Source organism: Ictidomys tridecemlineatus, chromosome 11 (genome assembly GCF_052094955.1).
Source record: "Ictidomys tridecemlineatus isolate mIctTri1 chromosome 11, mIctTri1.hap1, whole genome shotgun sequence".
In the NCBI taxonomy this organism is placed as follows: Eukaryota; Metazoa; Chordata; class Mammalia; order Rodentia; family Sciuridae; genus Ictidomys; species Ictidomys tridecemlineatus.
The window spans coordinates 59412040-59425428 of record NC_135487.1 but is presented as its reverse complement, the minus strand read 5'-3'; the positions used below and the strand labels follow the sequence as shown (position 1 = coordinate 59425428).

At 43.0% G+C, this 13389-nt stretch overlaps 1 protein-coding gene across 3 annotated transcripts in view; it reads right to left on the bottom strand.

Annotated features, from left to right (window-relative positions):
- The window catches only part of Lhx8 (LIM homeobox 8), a 29917-nt gene extending 16999 nt beyond the window's left edge, over positions 1-12918 (bottom strand). The window contains exons 1-4 of one of the 3 annotated variants that reach the window (XM_040288873.2): positions 12534-12918; positions 6387-6473; positions 5878-6039; positions 2071-2192 (exon numbers count right to left, since the gene is read on the bottom strand). In XM_040288873.2, coding sequence (XP_040144807.1) covers positions 2071-2192; positions 5878-6039; positions 6387-6461 — 359 coding nt within the window. In that variant the 5' untranslated portion in view covers positions 6462-6473; positions 12534-12918. Of the gene's footprint in view, positions 1-2070; positions 2193-5877; positions 6040-6386; positions 6474-8142; positions 8344-8395; positions 8681-12533 lie in introns of those variants that run through there. The other 2 variants (XM_005330682.5, XM_040288874.2) reach the window with 2 other exon arrangements.
- Positions 12919-13389: the final 471 nt, after the last annotated feature.

The window sequence follows — 13389 nt, the reverse complement described above, 5'->3', positions numbered from 1 at the left end:
AGATACAAATACACAAGGTGGGGGGAGGGGAAATGGACAGAAAAAGTAAAAGTGCAAAAGTATACAAACTCAAGATATAAATATTGACTTCTTAAAACCAAGTTCAGGGCCGGGGTGTAGCTCAGTAGTATAGCATGTGCTTAGCATGCACAAGGTCCTGGGTTTCATCTCTAGCATCAAAAAGCAAAACAAATCTTAAACTGGGAAGTTGAGATTAGAAAATGCCATAAAAATACCATAAAGAAGATATTAGAACATTTAAAATAGAAATTATCAAATGATACACAGAATAGAAATTCTTCATCCTAGTGGGTGAAGAAGAAAACTTGGAATTGTATCCTTCCCCGGAAAAGCTAAGGCATTGCTATCCACAGAAGGGAAGAAACATTATCTAGAACTTCGGAGACATATTTAAATATTAGATGCAAATCAGTCTTAACAGAATGCCAGAGATAGGTGTAAATATTTCTTTTTTTCTTCCAGGCTGAGTGACTGGATGCTGTCATGACTCCTGTCACCATCACCAGCCCCCGCAACCCAGATCACACTAGAGCAGGGCATGTACATGCGCCGCCTCCTGGATGTGTCTTTGGAGAAACTACCAGATGTTATTTATTTAAAAAAAAATATTAAAACTGAATCCTAAAAATAAATTTCGGAATATAATAAAATATGAAGTATTTAAAAGTCCTGAAGAACAAGATTTTCAACCTTAAAACCAAGTATTTCAAAGGGCTTTAATTTACCATAAAAAAAAGTAAGATCAGCATATCATAAGTGAAAGAGAAAGGTAAACTTTACTACTGTAGAAGAAATGGAGAGTAAACCTAATAAGAAATATACATTTTGAGTGATCATAAATTCTGTGATTTTCATAGAATAAATGATTCTGGGTATTACGAAGTGCTTCAAATCACCCAGCAATTTTATTCAAATCAATCACTAAACACTCTGTCTAAAAATCACTTTTTTTTGTGGGGAGGGTACCAGAGATTAAAACTCAGGGGCACTCAACCACTGAGCCACATCCCCAGCCCTATTTTGTATTTTATTTAGAGACAGGGTCTCACTATGTTGCTTAGCGCCTTGCTTTTGCTCAGGCTGGCTTTGAACTTGAGATCCTCCTGCCTTAGCTCTGGAGCCACTGGGATTACAGGTGAAATCACTTTTTGAAATGAAGTATAACGTATACAGTATAACATACACTCCATAAACAATATAACATCCATAAATGGAGTATGACAACATAATAAGTGTTGCAAACTTTGCTACATAGTATTAATTTACTAATTTCACAATGAACATTCCTCTTCATTTGCAAATGCAAATAAAAAGAAATATAGTAATTTCAAAATTCATGCTTACAAACCATTTCAATTTCCAACAGCTTGTCCATAAAGAATTGAATTATATCCTAGAAAAAAACTTTACATTTAAACAATTATAAGGAGATCAGAGTGTGAAAATGTTACATTTAATATCCTGTGAAAATATAATCTCACAAACTAAAGATCCAAAAACAGACAAAGAAATTGAATTTCTAGGCAGAATAATTCAATGGAGTGTACTTACAATCCTGACCAATGTACTTCTGGCCAATGTACTTGATCACAGTATCCAAACTCTTGTCATCTTATAGGTGTATAACTGGGATCCTTCTATGGTAAATTGTTCAAAGCTTTTTTTCAGTTTTTTCCCCCCGAAATGATTTTATGTCATCTTATCATTTCCCCCAAAGAAAGAACTTTGTCACAATAAGTCATTTTGTATTTTATACTTTATACCCATGCACAGCAAAGCTTCTGTTGGTAATACATAAAACTTTCGTTCTCCAGAGTGAAAATCTTTTTTGAATTAACTTTTGTATTCTAAATTCCTAAAAGCCATATAAACATACTTATTGTGTTTTAATATAATTTACACCCCAATATTTTGAAATCCATCATTTGAAAAAAATAGGGCTTCAATAAATAAAACTGTACAAGAAAAAGTCCAACAGGTGAAATCATTATAAAATTGTTTTCATAAAATTTCTTGAATTGTATACTAAGAAAAATATTCACCATGTACCTGAAATAATCGAGTTTGCAGAAAATGTCTTTGTCTTTAATATAACAGCTGGTGTGTCTTCCTAAGGAGGTTCTGCAGACACTGCAGGAGAGACACCGGACATGCCAGCACAAGTCATTCACCTGGGAAGGAAAGCAGGGCAGATGAGAAGCAATCTGACACTACAATGAAGAACCCATTCACTGTTTTGTATGTGAGGCAACACTGGCCCTATCATATTTTAACATATGCTCTGGATGTTTCCATCCAAACAGTGTCATTTATATAAATATGCATCTGGATAGAGTCTATTTTAGACTCCAACTAGAAAATCACACTACTATACGCCACATTTGTGTTTATGTTTTTTTAAATTCCTCTAAAGAATTCAGGTTTATTCTTTCTTTTTCTTTTCTTCTCACCCCACCTCTTTGAGCACCAGAAACATTTTGGTTAAAGTCTTATGTAGAGATTTTTTTTGTTTTTCTTTTCCTAGGTTCTTCCTATAATGAAACCTGGTATTTAAGGAAGTCAAGACTAACAACCTATTTTTTGTCCAAACAATTATAAACTGTATACCTGTTAAAGAGAGCAAAAAAGAAAGTGGAAAATTGCTTTATAAGATACTCACACTAATAAAGAAACTAGGCAATCCATTTCCCTTACAAACCAGAAATTGCTAAGGAAGCTCTAAAGGGTAATAAAGCAGTAGCCCTGGCAATAGAGCCAAGGAGTAAAACAATGGTAAGACTACTTAACGATTTGGCAACAGGGGAACAAACAGCATTATTTTCCATTTACACTTCAAGTAGTAAGATATAACATGGTATTTAACAAACAACAAAAAAAAAACACATCACTTTTATACTTTCTAAATAGCAACAAGAAATATCACCAATTCAGGAAAACAAATCATAATTACTCTCACTTTACACTGTTGCCACAATACCATAAGCACAATTTTAGCCTTTAAGAATGAAGATGTGTGCTAGTTGAATTGGGCTGCTCATAAGGTTTGCTCTGTTAAACAGACACAACAAGTAGATTTATGCTTAATTAAATTTCATGTAAAAGAAGAGCAATGATGCAAAAACACCAGTTGCACCCTACAAATGGATCTAATGACTAAAACAGGAAAGTAAATTACCATGAGGTTTGGCTTTTGCTATACTATTTCATAATAAAGATTTTTCTATCCAATGATCTTGTCAGATTGTACTGTTCAACATATTTTTCCGTGATACAAAATACAAAACTTTTATACTTAATGTAAAAAGATTTATTGGCTTCTAATTAGAGGGAAATACCTCTTTCCAAAGCATTAATGAGATGCTCATTTTTTATGAGGTTTTAAGTTTTATACTTTAGGTTTTTTCTTTAAAAGAATTATATATGCACGATAGAAAACACTGAAAATAAGAAGCCAATAATAGGGGGAAATCAGAGAAAACTGAAATTTAAAATATTAACCATGATGAATACTGTCCTGGAGGTAAAGATATATTTCCCTTTTTCTTTGCCCCCTAAAATGTGGCCAATTAATATAAAGTTTAAAGGTAGATGATTTTTTTTAGTATTCTACTGTTCAGGGACTTCTGTATTTCTGTCACATCCAAGTTTTATTTTGTTTTGTTTTGTACTTTAAAGCAAGGTTTTAGGGTGGAGCCATGGTCTACAAAAGCTAAACCTAATACCTGATTTGGCATCTTTCCTCAAAATTGACTTCAAAAAACAAACAACAAAAAAATGAAGTCCCTTAATCTTCCTTTTTTGGGGGCAGGGAGTAAATAAAGTGAAGTAAAGAAAGAAGATTCTGGAAACTATAAACCTTTACTGATGACTAATATTGATACAATCAGCATAAATGCTTAAACATAGGAGTAGGACCAAGCCAGAAAACCACCAAAATCACAAAACACTAAAGTAATAAATGGGGCAAAGATATATCTAACTCCTTTTATACTTTTCTGTTCTAATTCCGTTTTACTTGCCTCACAAGACAGTGTTTTTCTATTAGATACACCCTTAAATACTATTCCTATACTAGGTCTATTTTTTAGCCAATGCCAAGTTTGAATTCAAATTTATCTGGAAGAATAATCAAAGTGTGGGGAGGTATGGAGTTAAGAACTTGGAGTTTTAAGACAGTCATACAGTATCAGACTTAATTTGGTGCCAGTACACTCATATATAAGTATTCTACAAGAATAAGATTCATGTGGAAGATTTTGTTGGGCAGACTCCTGTCTCATTACAAAAAAAAAAAAAAAAAAGCTTTGCATAACTCAGATGGCAGGTATTGTCTATAATACAAAGAAGATATGTAAATATATATTTATACAAGGTAAACACTAGAAACTATTCCAGAGGATGTGATTAGTGTTACTTCATCCTAATTTTCTCTGTTATGAAGTGTTAAAGTCTTCATAAACATATTTCAGAGAAATTCTTTTAAAAATTCAGCTAATTATTGGGAGGGCTCATTGAAAATAAGCAGTTGGTTTTGGTTCAAAAGATGATTTTAAAATATCAAAAGGCTCAGGTTTAGCAACATTGAAATTGGAATTTTAAGAATGCAGATTTAAAGAGAAAGCCATGTTAATTTGCCAACTATAATGATCAACCACCAAGTAGGACAGACTTAGTTATTTTTAAACCTTTCCTTCAAAACTTTAAAACCTTTAAAACTTTTTTTGGTACTGTATCTGGGTTGTATAGGGTAATATTCCCATTTTACAGATAAAGCAGTTTTGTGCAATGACAGAAATTTACAGAGTTCCACTAATTCACTTTTTGAACTCATACTCTCCATAATTAATCCTTTTGAACCTCTTACATTGTGGGGAGGGAATAGAAAGTGAACTGGTTTGCAACTAATTCAGTTTAAGAGAAACTATTATTTTACATAGTGGTTTTAAAAAGCTATTGAAGTTGAAAACCTAATGTATTAGGATTAAGACACTTGGGACCATGATCCAGCCTGCAATGACATGGATAACTGGGCCTGCCAGAATTTCTACTCCAAAATTCCCCCACAATATTTCAAGAGAAAAGTAAAACAAATTAAGACAGTCAACTCTGAAACCACTTGAAACACTTCATCGGAGGCTCTTGTGTGTGCGTGTGTGTGCATGTCTAACTTCACATCATTTTCCATCTTTTTCCTTAAGCACTGGAGAGGACATAACAACAGCATTGGGTGGGCTTAAGAGCAGGAAGGTACTGAAAAAAAATTTTTTATTTAAATGCTCCTATAAACTTTCTTAATTTGGAAGAGTTTCAAGTAACTGTAAATAAATATAAGACTATATTAAAAAGTATCCAGAAAAAAATAATTTAAGGTACTTCACAATGGCTTACGCCAAAGGAGACACTGCAAAGGGAAATCAGTTACCACATACTGACCTGGAACTCTTCTAAGCAGACAGGAGCGTGGGCGTTACTTGGGTGGAGGGATCAGTTAAAACCAAGATGTTTAAGAAAGCAATGGTTTGGGGCTTGGTAAAGAAATGAGAAGGCAAGCCTTTCAAACTGAGCAAGGGTTTCCCCAACTTCACGTCTGTCTACGAATCAGTTTGATTATGGTACATTCACCCAGGGAACTGGCATTTCTACACCAGGATATGTCTCGCATAAACTATTTTGCAGCAACATGTAAAGAGCCTTTTTTTTTTTTTTAATCACACTTGACTCACTGTATGAGTCGCCCTAAACTGGGCTAATTTTCTGAGGTCTACAATCACTACTGAGAACTTGGATGGAAAGGGCGGTCAGGGAGCTTTTCTCTTTCCCTTGAGCTTCCACGCTAACCCCGCGGCTCCATCCTACCTTGAGAAGGTATTTGTCCACGATCTCCAGGCCGCAGCTGTTGCATACACACTTGCCAGGGGGGCAGCCGGAGCCCGAGGCCATGGACTGGGGCGAGGACGAAGGGGACAGCGGGGCCGAGGAGGAGCACGAGTCCTCGTCCCCAGCTCCCTCGGGGCTCACCTGCAGGAAACGCGCAGGCAGTTCTAGACCCCTCCTACCCTTTCGCAACCCACCTACCCACGGGGGAATCCCCAACGCCTCCCCTCCCTTCCCCCAGTCGACCCCCACCCCGTCTATGAGGTCTCATTTCTACTTCTCTCTCCCAGGTCCCAGCTCTGGCCACGTACCCTCTGGGGCTGCTGACCCCTGACCTCGACGACCCCGGGAGCTATGCAACCCTGCCGGCCACTTGAGCCAGCTAACTTCCCACCCATTCCGGCCCTCCACCCGCTTCCAGTGGGGCCAACTGGCCCAGGAAAGAGCTCGCGGACAGTTGTCCCTTGTCCTTCGCCCGCCTCCCCACTCACCAGTCCGTCTTCTCCGGGACTTTTCCGAGTCCTTCCAGCCGCCAGGGCTGCAGTCCGCCCGCACTCGTCCGACATGAGCCCCCGGCACTGAGGGGTGGGATGGAAGGAACCGAGGGAGAAACAAGATCAGAAGTTCAGAACGTGCACGCGGCCGAGAGACTCGGCACCGGGCGCGAGCTAATGAAGGCCCCAGCGCGCGGGCTGCGCGTGCAGCCTTCCCTGCGCCTGAGCCCGAGCGCAGCGGGCGCGAGGGCGCGCAGCCTCTCTTGCCAGCCGCTGGCTGCCGCCACCCGAACGCCAAGGGCTCGCCGGGCGAGCTGCAGAGCTCCCGGGGAGCCGGGTCCCCTGTGCTCACCCGAGCACGTTAGTTCCCTGACCCCCCCGCCAGGGATAACAAGTTAATAACAATCATCCCCGCACAAAGCGTTTTCTTTCTAGACGTCAATCACCGCGAAGCGGGGAACACCGGGCTAAAGGGGGTGCAGGGCGGGGGGAGGTGAAGTGGGAGAGAAGAAAAGACGATTGAGGAGGGGGTGGGGAAAGAAACTTGATTTCTTTAATAACCTCAATTAAAAGAGCAAGACACATATATATTTTTTAAAGGGGGCTTTTTGAATAGGATAGCCCGAAAGGTGAAGAGGTTTAATAGGATACTTGAAAGCTAATTACAGCGGGATTTAAGAAGCCTGGTGTTTGTTCCGATGACAATTTGAATGAAAATGCTTCAGATTAAACCGAGCCAGCAGCTCTTTCGTAAACTTATAGCAATTAGAGCCATGAGTGATTTACACTCGTTTCTTTAAGGTGTAAATTGCCACTTATTGCTCAGTAAGTCAACATTTGAGCTACTAAGGGATTATTTTTAACCAGCGCAAAAAGCGGGTCGAATAATGGAAAATATCCAGCTGAATTTAATTTGTGCCATTAGAAAAACTCACCCAACCTCGGTCAGAATGTTTTAAAGCAACAACGCGCGTTACTAAAGTGTTTCCAAGCCTTTGCTGGAGTTTTGTTCTTAAAAGAAAACGCAGCCTCTGGGGGCTTTTTCTGCCGCAGTATGAAAACTCTAGCCTGGGAGTTAGTGGATCTCCAGAACCCGAGTGGCCCACGTTTCCGTATTTCTCATTCGTCTTCCCCTCCGCTTTCTTCCGTGCTTTGAAAGCGTCAGACGAGATTCTGCCCGAATGTGGGGGTCTTGCGGACCCTATCAGGGACCCCCGGGTGCGTTCCCTACGAGGGACCGCAGCTGCACCAAGATGTACACAAAGAGTTCAAGCAGGAAAGCCCCAGTTTTGCCGGGTGTTACCAGCCAGCGTCCAAAGACATCAGTGCCTGCTGCGGGTCCTCCTGAGGCCCTCAAACAGGCTGCAAACGATTTTCAAACTGAAATCGCGATGCACCCACAGGTCTTGCCACCAGAGTGAAGTGAGAGCTTGTCAGTCCCCCCACCCCCAAACCCAGACAAACCGTCAGACTCGTTTTATGCGGTGGGATTTGCTTCCACTGGTGTTTTAAATAAAACGATGCTTCTGGCCCTTCCTGGGATCCCCGAGGCCTTCCTGGAGCCACATCTCCCTGTATCTTGTTGTGGGGCAGAGGTAGCGCTGGTCGCCCTGCGGCCAGGGGCCCTTAAGGACGAGCAAGTGTCAGCCCGCAGCCGAACTCGTGGAGTCTACGGTCCCTCCCGACAGCCGCCCTGTACTCCCGACCCGCTCTCCCGGATCTCCATAGCAAATAGAACAAAAGCACGACTCACATGGACCCGAGAGCGCCTTAGGCTGGAGGCTTCGTCTCCCAAATTACAGTCTCCATGCCTCAGGTTAAGTGAGCTTGTGCGGAGGGGGGCAATGATTACGGACTAGCGCTACTACGTAATAAAAAAAAAAATTGCCAGGTCTGAAGATGAGGCCGGTTACAGGTAGTTTCTGAACCTCATTCAGAAGCCAAAACAACTCGTGTTCCAAGGAAACTGCAATTCAACTGGCCGGGCCAGTCATCGGCTCGCTCACCTTCTCTAGGGGAACTGCCAGGTCCGGCACGTCCTTTTCTTCTAGTTTACACACAAACATCTGATCGCTCTTCCAATACATGGCACTGCTAGGGCCGCTTATCACATACCAACTCCGGAGGATCAGAGGCTGCCCGTGGCTACAGATCTTTCCCCCTCCCCCGCCCCAAAGAACTAATAAAAGCTAACACCGAGGAGGATAGGAATGTCACAAGTGAGTCTTCGTCCAGAGAAGCCGCAGTGGCCGCAACCGCTCTCTGACAGATCGTACTTGAGATTCCTTTTCTGACTCCACTGAAGTCTGCCCCTCCAGGAAAGGGGGGGGGGGTGTTTGCTTTCCAGAGGGTGGAACTTTACATAGAGGGAGGGGTGGGGGGGGGAGTTTTCCTGGAGGAATAGCCTCACCTACTTTAGGAAAACCCGCCTTCTCTACTTGTTAAGATCTTTATCAGGACAAGCCAACTTACTCCAGGTTTAGTATTAAAGGGGGGAGGGGGGAACCCCCCACGGGGGATGGTCTGTTAACGTGATTTTTTAAAAATCTGCTCTCTGCGTTTGCCTTGGCTTTTAAATTCTCGCTCCCCAAGCAAAATCTAAACAAAGATTCAGGTTACATCCCGTTCTGCAGCAAGCAGAAAGGAAAGTGAAGGTCTCTGACTTGAACGTTTTAGTCATTCTCTCCAAAAGCGCATCTCCTCTCCTCTGCATCTGAGGAACGCGACCGCTCGCTGGCAGCCCCGGGGCTGACTTACCTAGCGGTTCGCGCTCCATTTGAGAAAAGTTTTCTGATTAAGATAAAGAAGGAACATCTGAGCAGTACAAAAGCTTATGGTTTGCGACTAAATTTGAAATCAAGGCTACAAGAAAGACAGAAGTATGTTGCTAATGAGTATTGCTCTTTCATCTCATCCTAGACAGAATCTAAATCCTAGAAGCGGCCAGCTAGCTGCTGCATCGAATTCTGGCAGCGTGGGGGTACTTAGATGCAGTAATTTAGTAGGATTGGACGGTGTGTTTTTTTAAACAGCTTATTTATAAATTTTACTTCGTTACTTTTAGTGCATGAAGACATATTTGGTAAGAGATTATGTTAAAATAATCTTATTTCCAAACTCGCCCTTTTTTAAGAAACAAGAGAAAACGTTTGAAGCATAAGCAATATAAGAATATCTGGGAGGGACTAGGGATGTGGCTCAGTGGTAGAGCACTCGCAGTGAGACGGTGGGTTCAATACCCAGCACCACAAAAAAGATTAAATTAAAATTAAAAAGAGCATTCTGTATATGCTAGGTAGTTTTAAAAATATCTGTGAGTCTCTGTTTCTTAAAGGCCTTAACAAAATTATGTAATATTCCTTCAATTAGATATATATTATAAAAACATATATACACTCACATATAATTTGCTTGCCTTATTTGTGTAGAAAAGGAAGATGGGAATGATCTTCTCTCGACAGGTCAGTAGCAGGCTAGCAGGCGAGTGGATGGGGATAGACAGATTTTCCTGTGATGAAGTGAGCCAGTGTTAAGAGTTTGGGGCCAAGAAATGTCTGCAAATTTGGTTTTTCCTCAATTATATATATTTTTTTCTCCCATAAACACGAGGGTCTTTAAAACATTTCCCTACAGCTATTGGTTTCCTTTTTTGGCAACTGTGCACAAGTTCATATCAGCCATCCCTCTACCAAGTCTTTTACCGGAGGAGTGGAGGGAGAAGAAAGCTCTGATTCACCTGGGACCCTGTAGAGAACTGAAGGATTGGGATGGACCGACTTCCAGAAAAGCTAACTTGTGCGTGAGGATCAGAAAGACTTGTGTTTTTCATCAAGTGAGAAATCAGTACTGGGGCAAGCGGGAATCCACATAATGCATTTTCCATGAGATAGCTCATTCCATGAGATGGCTGGTCCGAATGGAAAGTGCAGGAGTTGGCGCCATCAGGCCGTGTATAGCACAGAATTGCATTTAAAGTGAAATTAAAAATGAGGTCCAGTTTGGAGATTTAATTACCGTATATTTGTGTAACCGTTTGCAAAGTACTATAGAGTGCTATTTGTCTACGATCGAGAATCATTTACGCGGGTCATTTGGAGATGCCAAGAGCGCTAAAGCTGTTTGGGGGAAGTGGGGCGGGGGCGCTGGCGTTTATGCGGTCTTTTCACCCACCCTCGCCTAATCAGGCGGCTCTCAATCAGGTTTTCAAAATACTAATCTTGATCTAAGAGCTCCTATCTCTGCATAAGTGGAGGAAATGATTCATTTTTAGAGCCTTCTGGGCTTGGGAAAGGAGGATGGTCGTCACACATAAGCAGAAGACCTAAAAGCCAGGACTGGCGTCTGCTTTACTTCTGGCACTCTGCGGGACACGGACTTCTCCTGCGGTGTTAATTTCGTGCACCCAGCTTGCTCGGTAGGCTACCGGGTGGTGAGTCATTTTCTGTATGGCGGGAGGTGCAAGCCTTTGGGTGAGGGTTGAATGTGGACGTGGGCGGAGGGGAAAGGGCAGGTATTCCAAATGAAAGCTAGGGCTGATCGCCCCGCCGGTCTTGGGCCCAACGACCTCATGACCCCCTGTGAGCGGCCAGTCTAAGAGGATTGCATAGAAGCCCAGCTCCTCGGAGTTGGCCTCACACTTCTTACCTACATTCCTCCTTGGCTCCGGCAAAGAAAAAGTTCACCTGCTGCTTTGCAGAGAATCTTTTCCCACTTTTAGGTACTTGGGCTAAAAATCAGAAGGTATAAGTATGGGTGTATGATATGTCTCTATCTTCATAATGAGAAATTTTAGCCAAAACTTCAATTCAGATCAATTTTGAACCAACGAGGACAGAACAAAAAACATCCCGTGTGTCTGCGGGTGGGAAAGGAATGAACATGGGATCTTGGTTCTTACCTACTAAATTGAAAAGTCTAGATGGCCACCTCTCCTCAAATAAATACCAGAGGTTGAAGGCCCACCCAGGGGGACTACCAACACCCCTGGACCACCTGGATCTTTCCAAGAAGGGGTGGGATAGAAGAGATAGCCAGAGGGACTTCCGAATATGTCCTGTCCCTGTCCCAGACTGTGCGGCTCCGGGGTAAACTGGGATTCCTGGAGTGTGGCTTCCTAAAACCCGAGGGTAAGGAAAAGGGTCTGGAGCCCTTAGAGTCAGTTCTTGATTGGAGGTCCGGGACTGGAAAGTGGGAACACCAACCCGCCTCGACCCCCACAGCTTCCACTCACCGCGAAGAGCCGCCTAATTGGGCTGTGAGCAGCTGCGAAATTTGTAATCGTCTAATAAGCCTTCCACCTCGGTAATTCTTATCAAAAGGCATAAAACTGATATTTTCACACCCGGCTCGCACCGCAGGCGCCATTTATAAACATCCTTCATCAGTGGGATGAAATTAAGCCTGCATTGACAGAGGTCTCTGGAACTCGATATTTAAAAGCAATAGATCCGAATTAGCAAATTATTACTTTAAGTAGAAAAAGTCCCCACCAACTTAACGGTTGAATCTTTTGCTTCTGAGTTCCTCGCAGTGAGTAACCACACGTTTGAGAGAACTTAACCTGGAGGTTCCACGGAATTCAGGCAATCTTGGCTCCCTGAATCACTGCCTGCTCTGGCTCCCAGCTCTCACTCACCCCACTACGAGGACTCGCCTGGTTCAGACCGGTGTAAACCTGGGCAAGGCACAGCTGGGGCCTGGGAGAAAATCTGGTCAAACTAGTCGCAGCCAAGACTCTGGGGCCTACAGCTGCTGAACCTGCAGCTTTGCGGCACAGTGCTTCCAAGCCGCACCACCTTAAGGGTCCACCTCCCAGGTACCGAGCCAAGCGCACAGCCAGCAAGACGACTGTTGAATGCCATAGCGGTACGGAAGTGTTCCGCGCCGGTAAGAAGGAGCAGCCTGCAGCTGATTCTAGTGTTGACTCCTTCCAGCACTGAAGGTGAAACCTCAGCCAAGATCGTTCTTTAACTGCGGATGTCACACTTGATTCAGAGTTTTCAGAAAGTGTCTGGATTTTTGCCTACCCCAAGTATTGTATTAGTCTGGAAAGATACTGAAGGAGATAGCTTCTAGAGGTACAAACTTGTGCTGCTCAAAATCTGAATTACCCCTCAGAGATCATGGAGTTGGAAACCCACTCACCTTGGGACTTACCGGTCCCAGTTTCCTTTTTAGACCTCATCAATCTGCAGTTTTCCAAGGGAAAGGACGTTTATTCATCCAGAAGGAGGTCGCCGAATGGTGGAGAATGCCTTCGTCTGCGACCTACTGTTTTCGCTTCGCATGGCTTGCCCAACGCGGAGGCTTGGTAGACTTTCCGACTAGGCGAGCGGGTTGGGCAAGCATCAGACCTTCGGCAAGGCACAGCACATAGACCCGGTCCCCTGCAGGGGCGCCTCTATCTCGAAGTCAGGTCAAGCGAACCAGCTGGGAACAGTTGCCTTAGGCGATTCGGAATATCCAACAACCGAAAGTCAGGTTTTGAGCCCTGGAGGATGTACACGTGTATTAGGTGTTTCTTTTCAGCCCACGAGTGCGCGCCGTCTTGAGCGCAGTAAACTGACTTGTCTGCTGCGGAAGAGGTCAGAAGAAGCGATTCCCACTTGGTGGAAGAAATAAACTTGGAAAGCCCGAAATTAGGGGAAGGGGCAGTCTGAGATACTCCCAGGCTGAACAGTACAGTGAGAAAGAAAAACGCAAAAGTACATTCATTACGTCTTTTACTCATTGTGACATTTCCAAGCCGACAATCTCGCCTTAAGCACGCCTGTGGTTTTGAGCTGCCGGTTTTGTATGCATTTTGCCTTTTTCAATGAGCAACAAAGCAGCAGCAGTGGAAATTTGATTCCAACATTTTTATAGAATTTTGCCCTCGCATAACTGCAAAAGCCCAAGTAGAAGGTGGAGAGAAAAAAATATCCAACTTGGTCTCCTTGCCCGCCCCCCCTTTCCCTACACGTCCTAGGCACACCGTGTAGATCTAGTCTGGGGCTTGCTA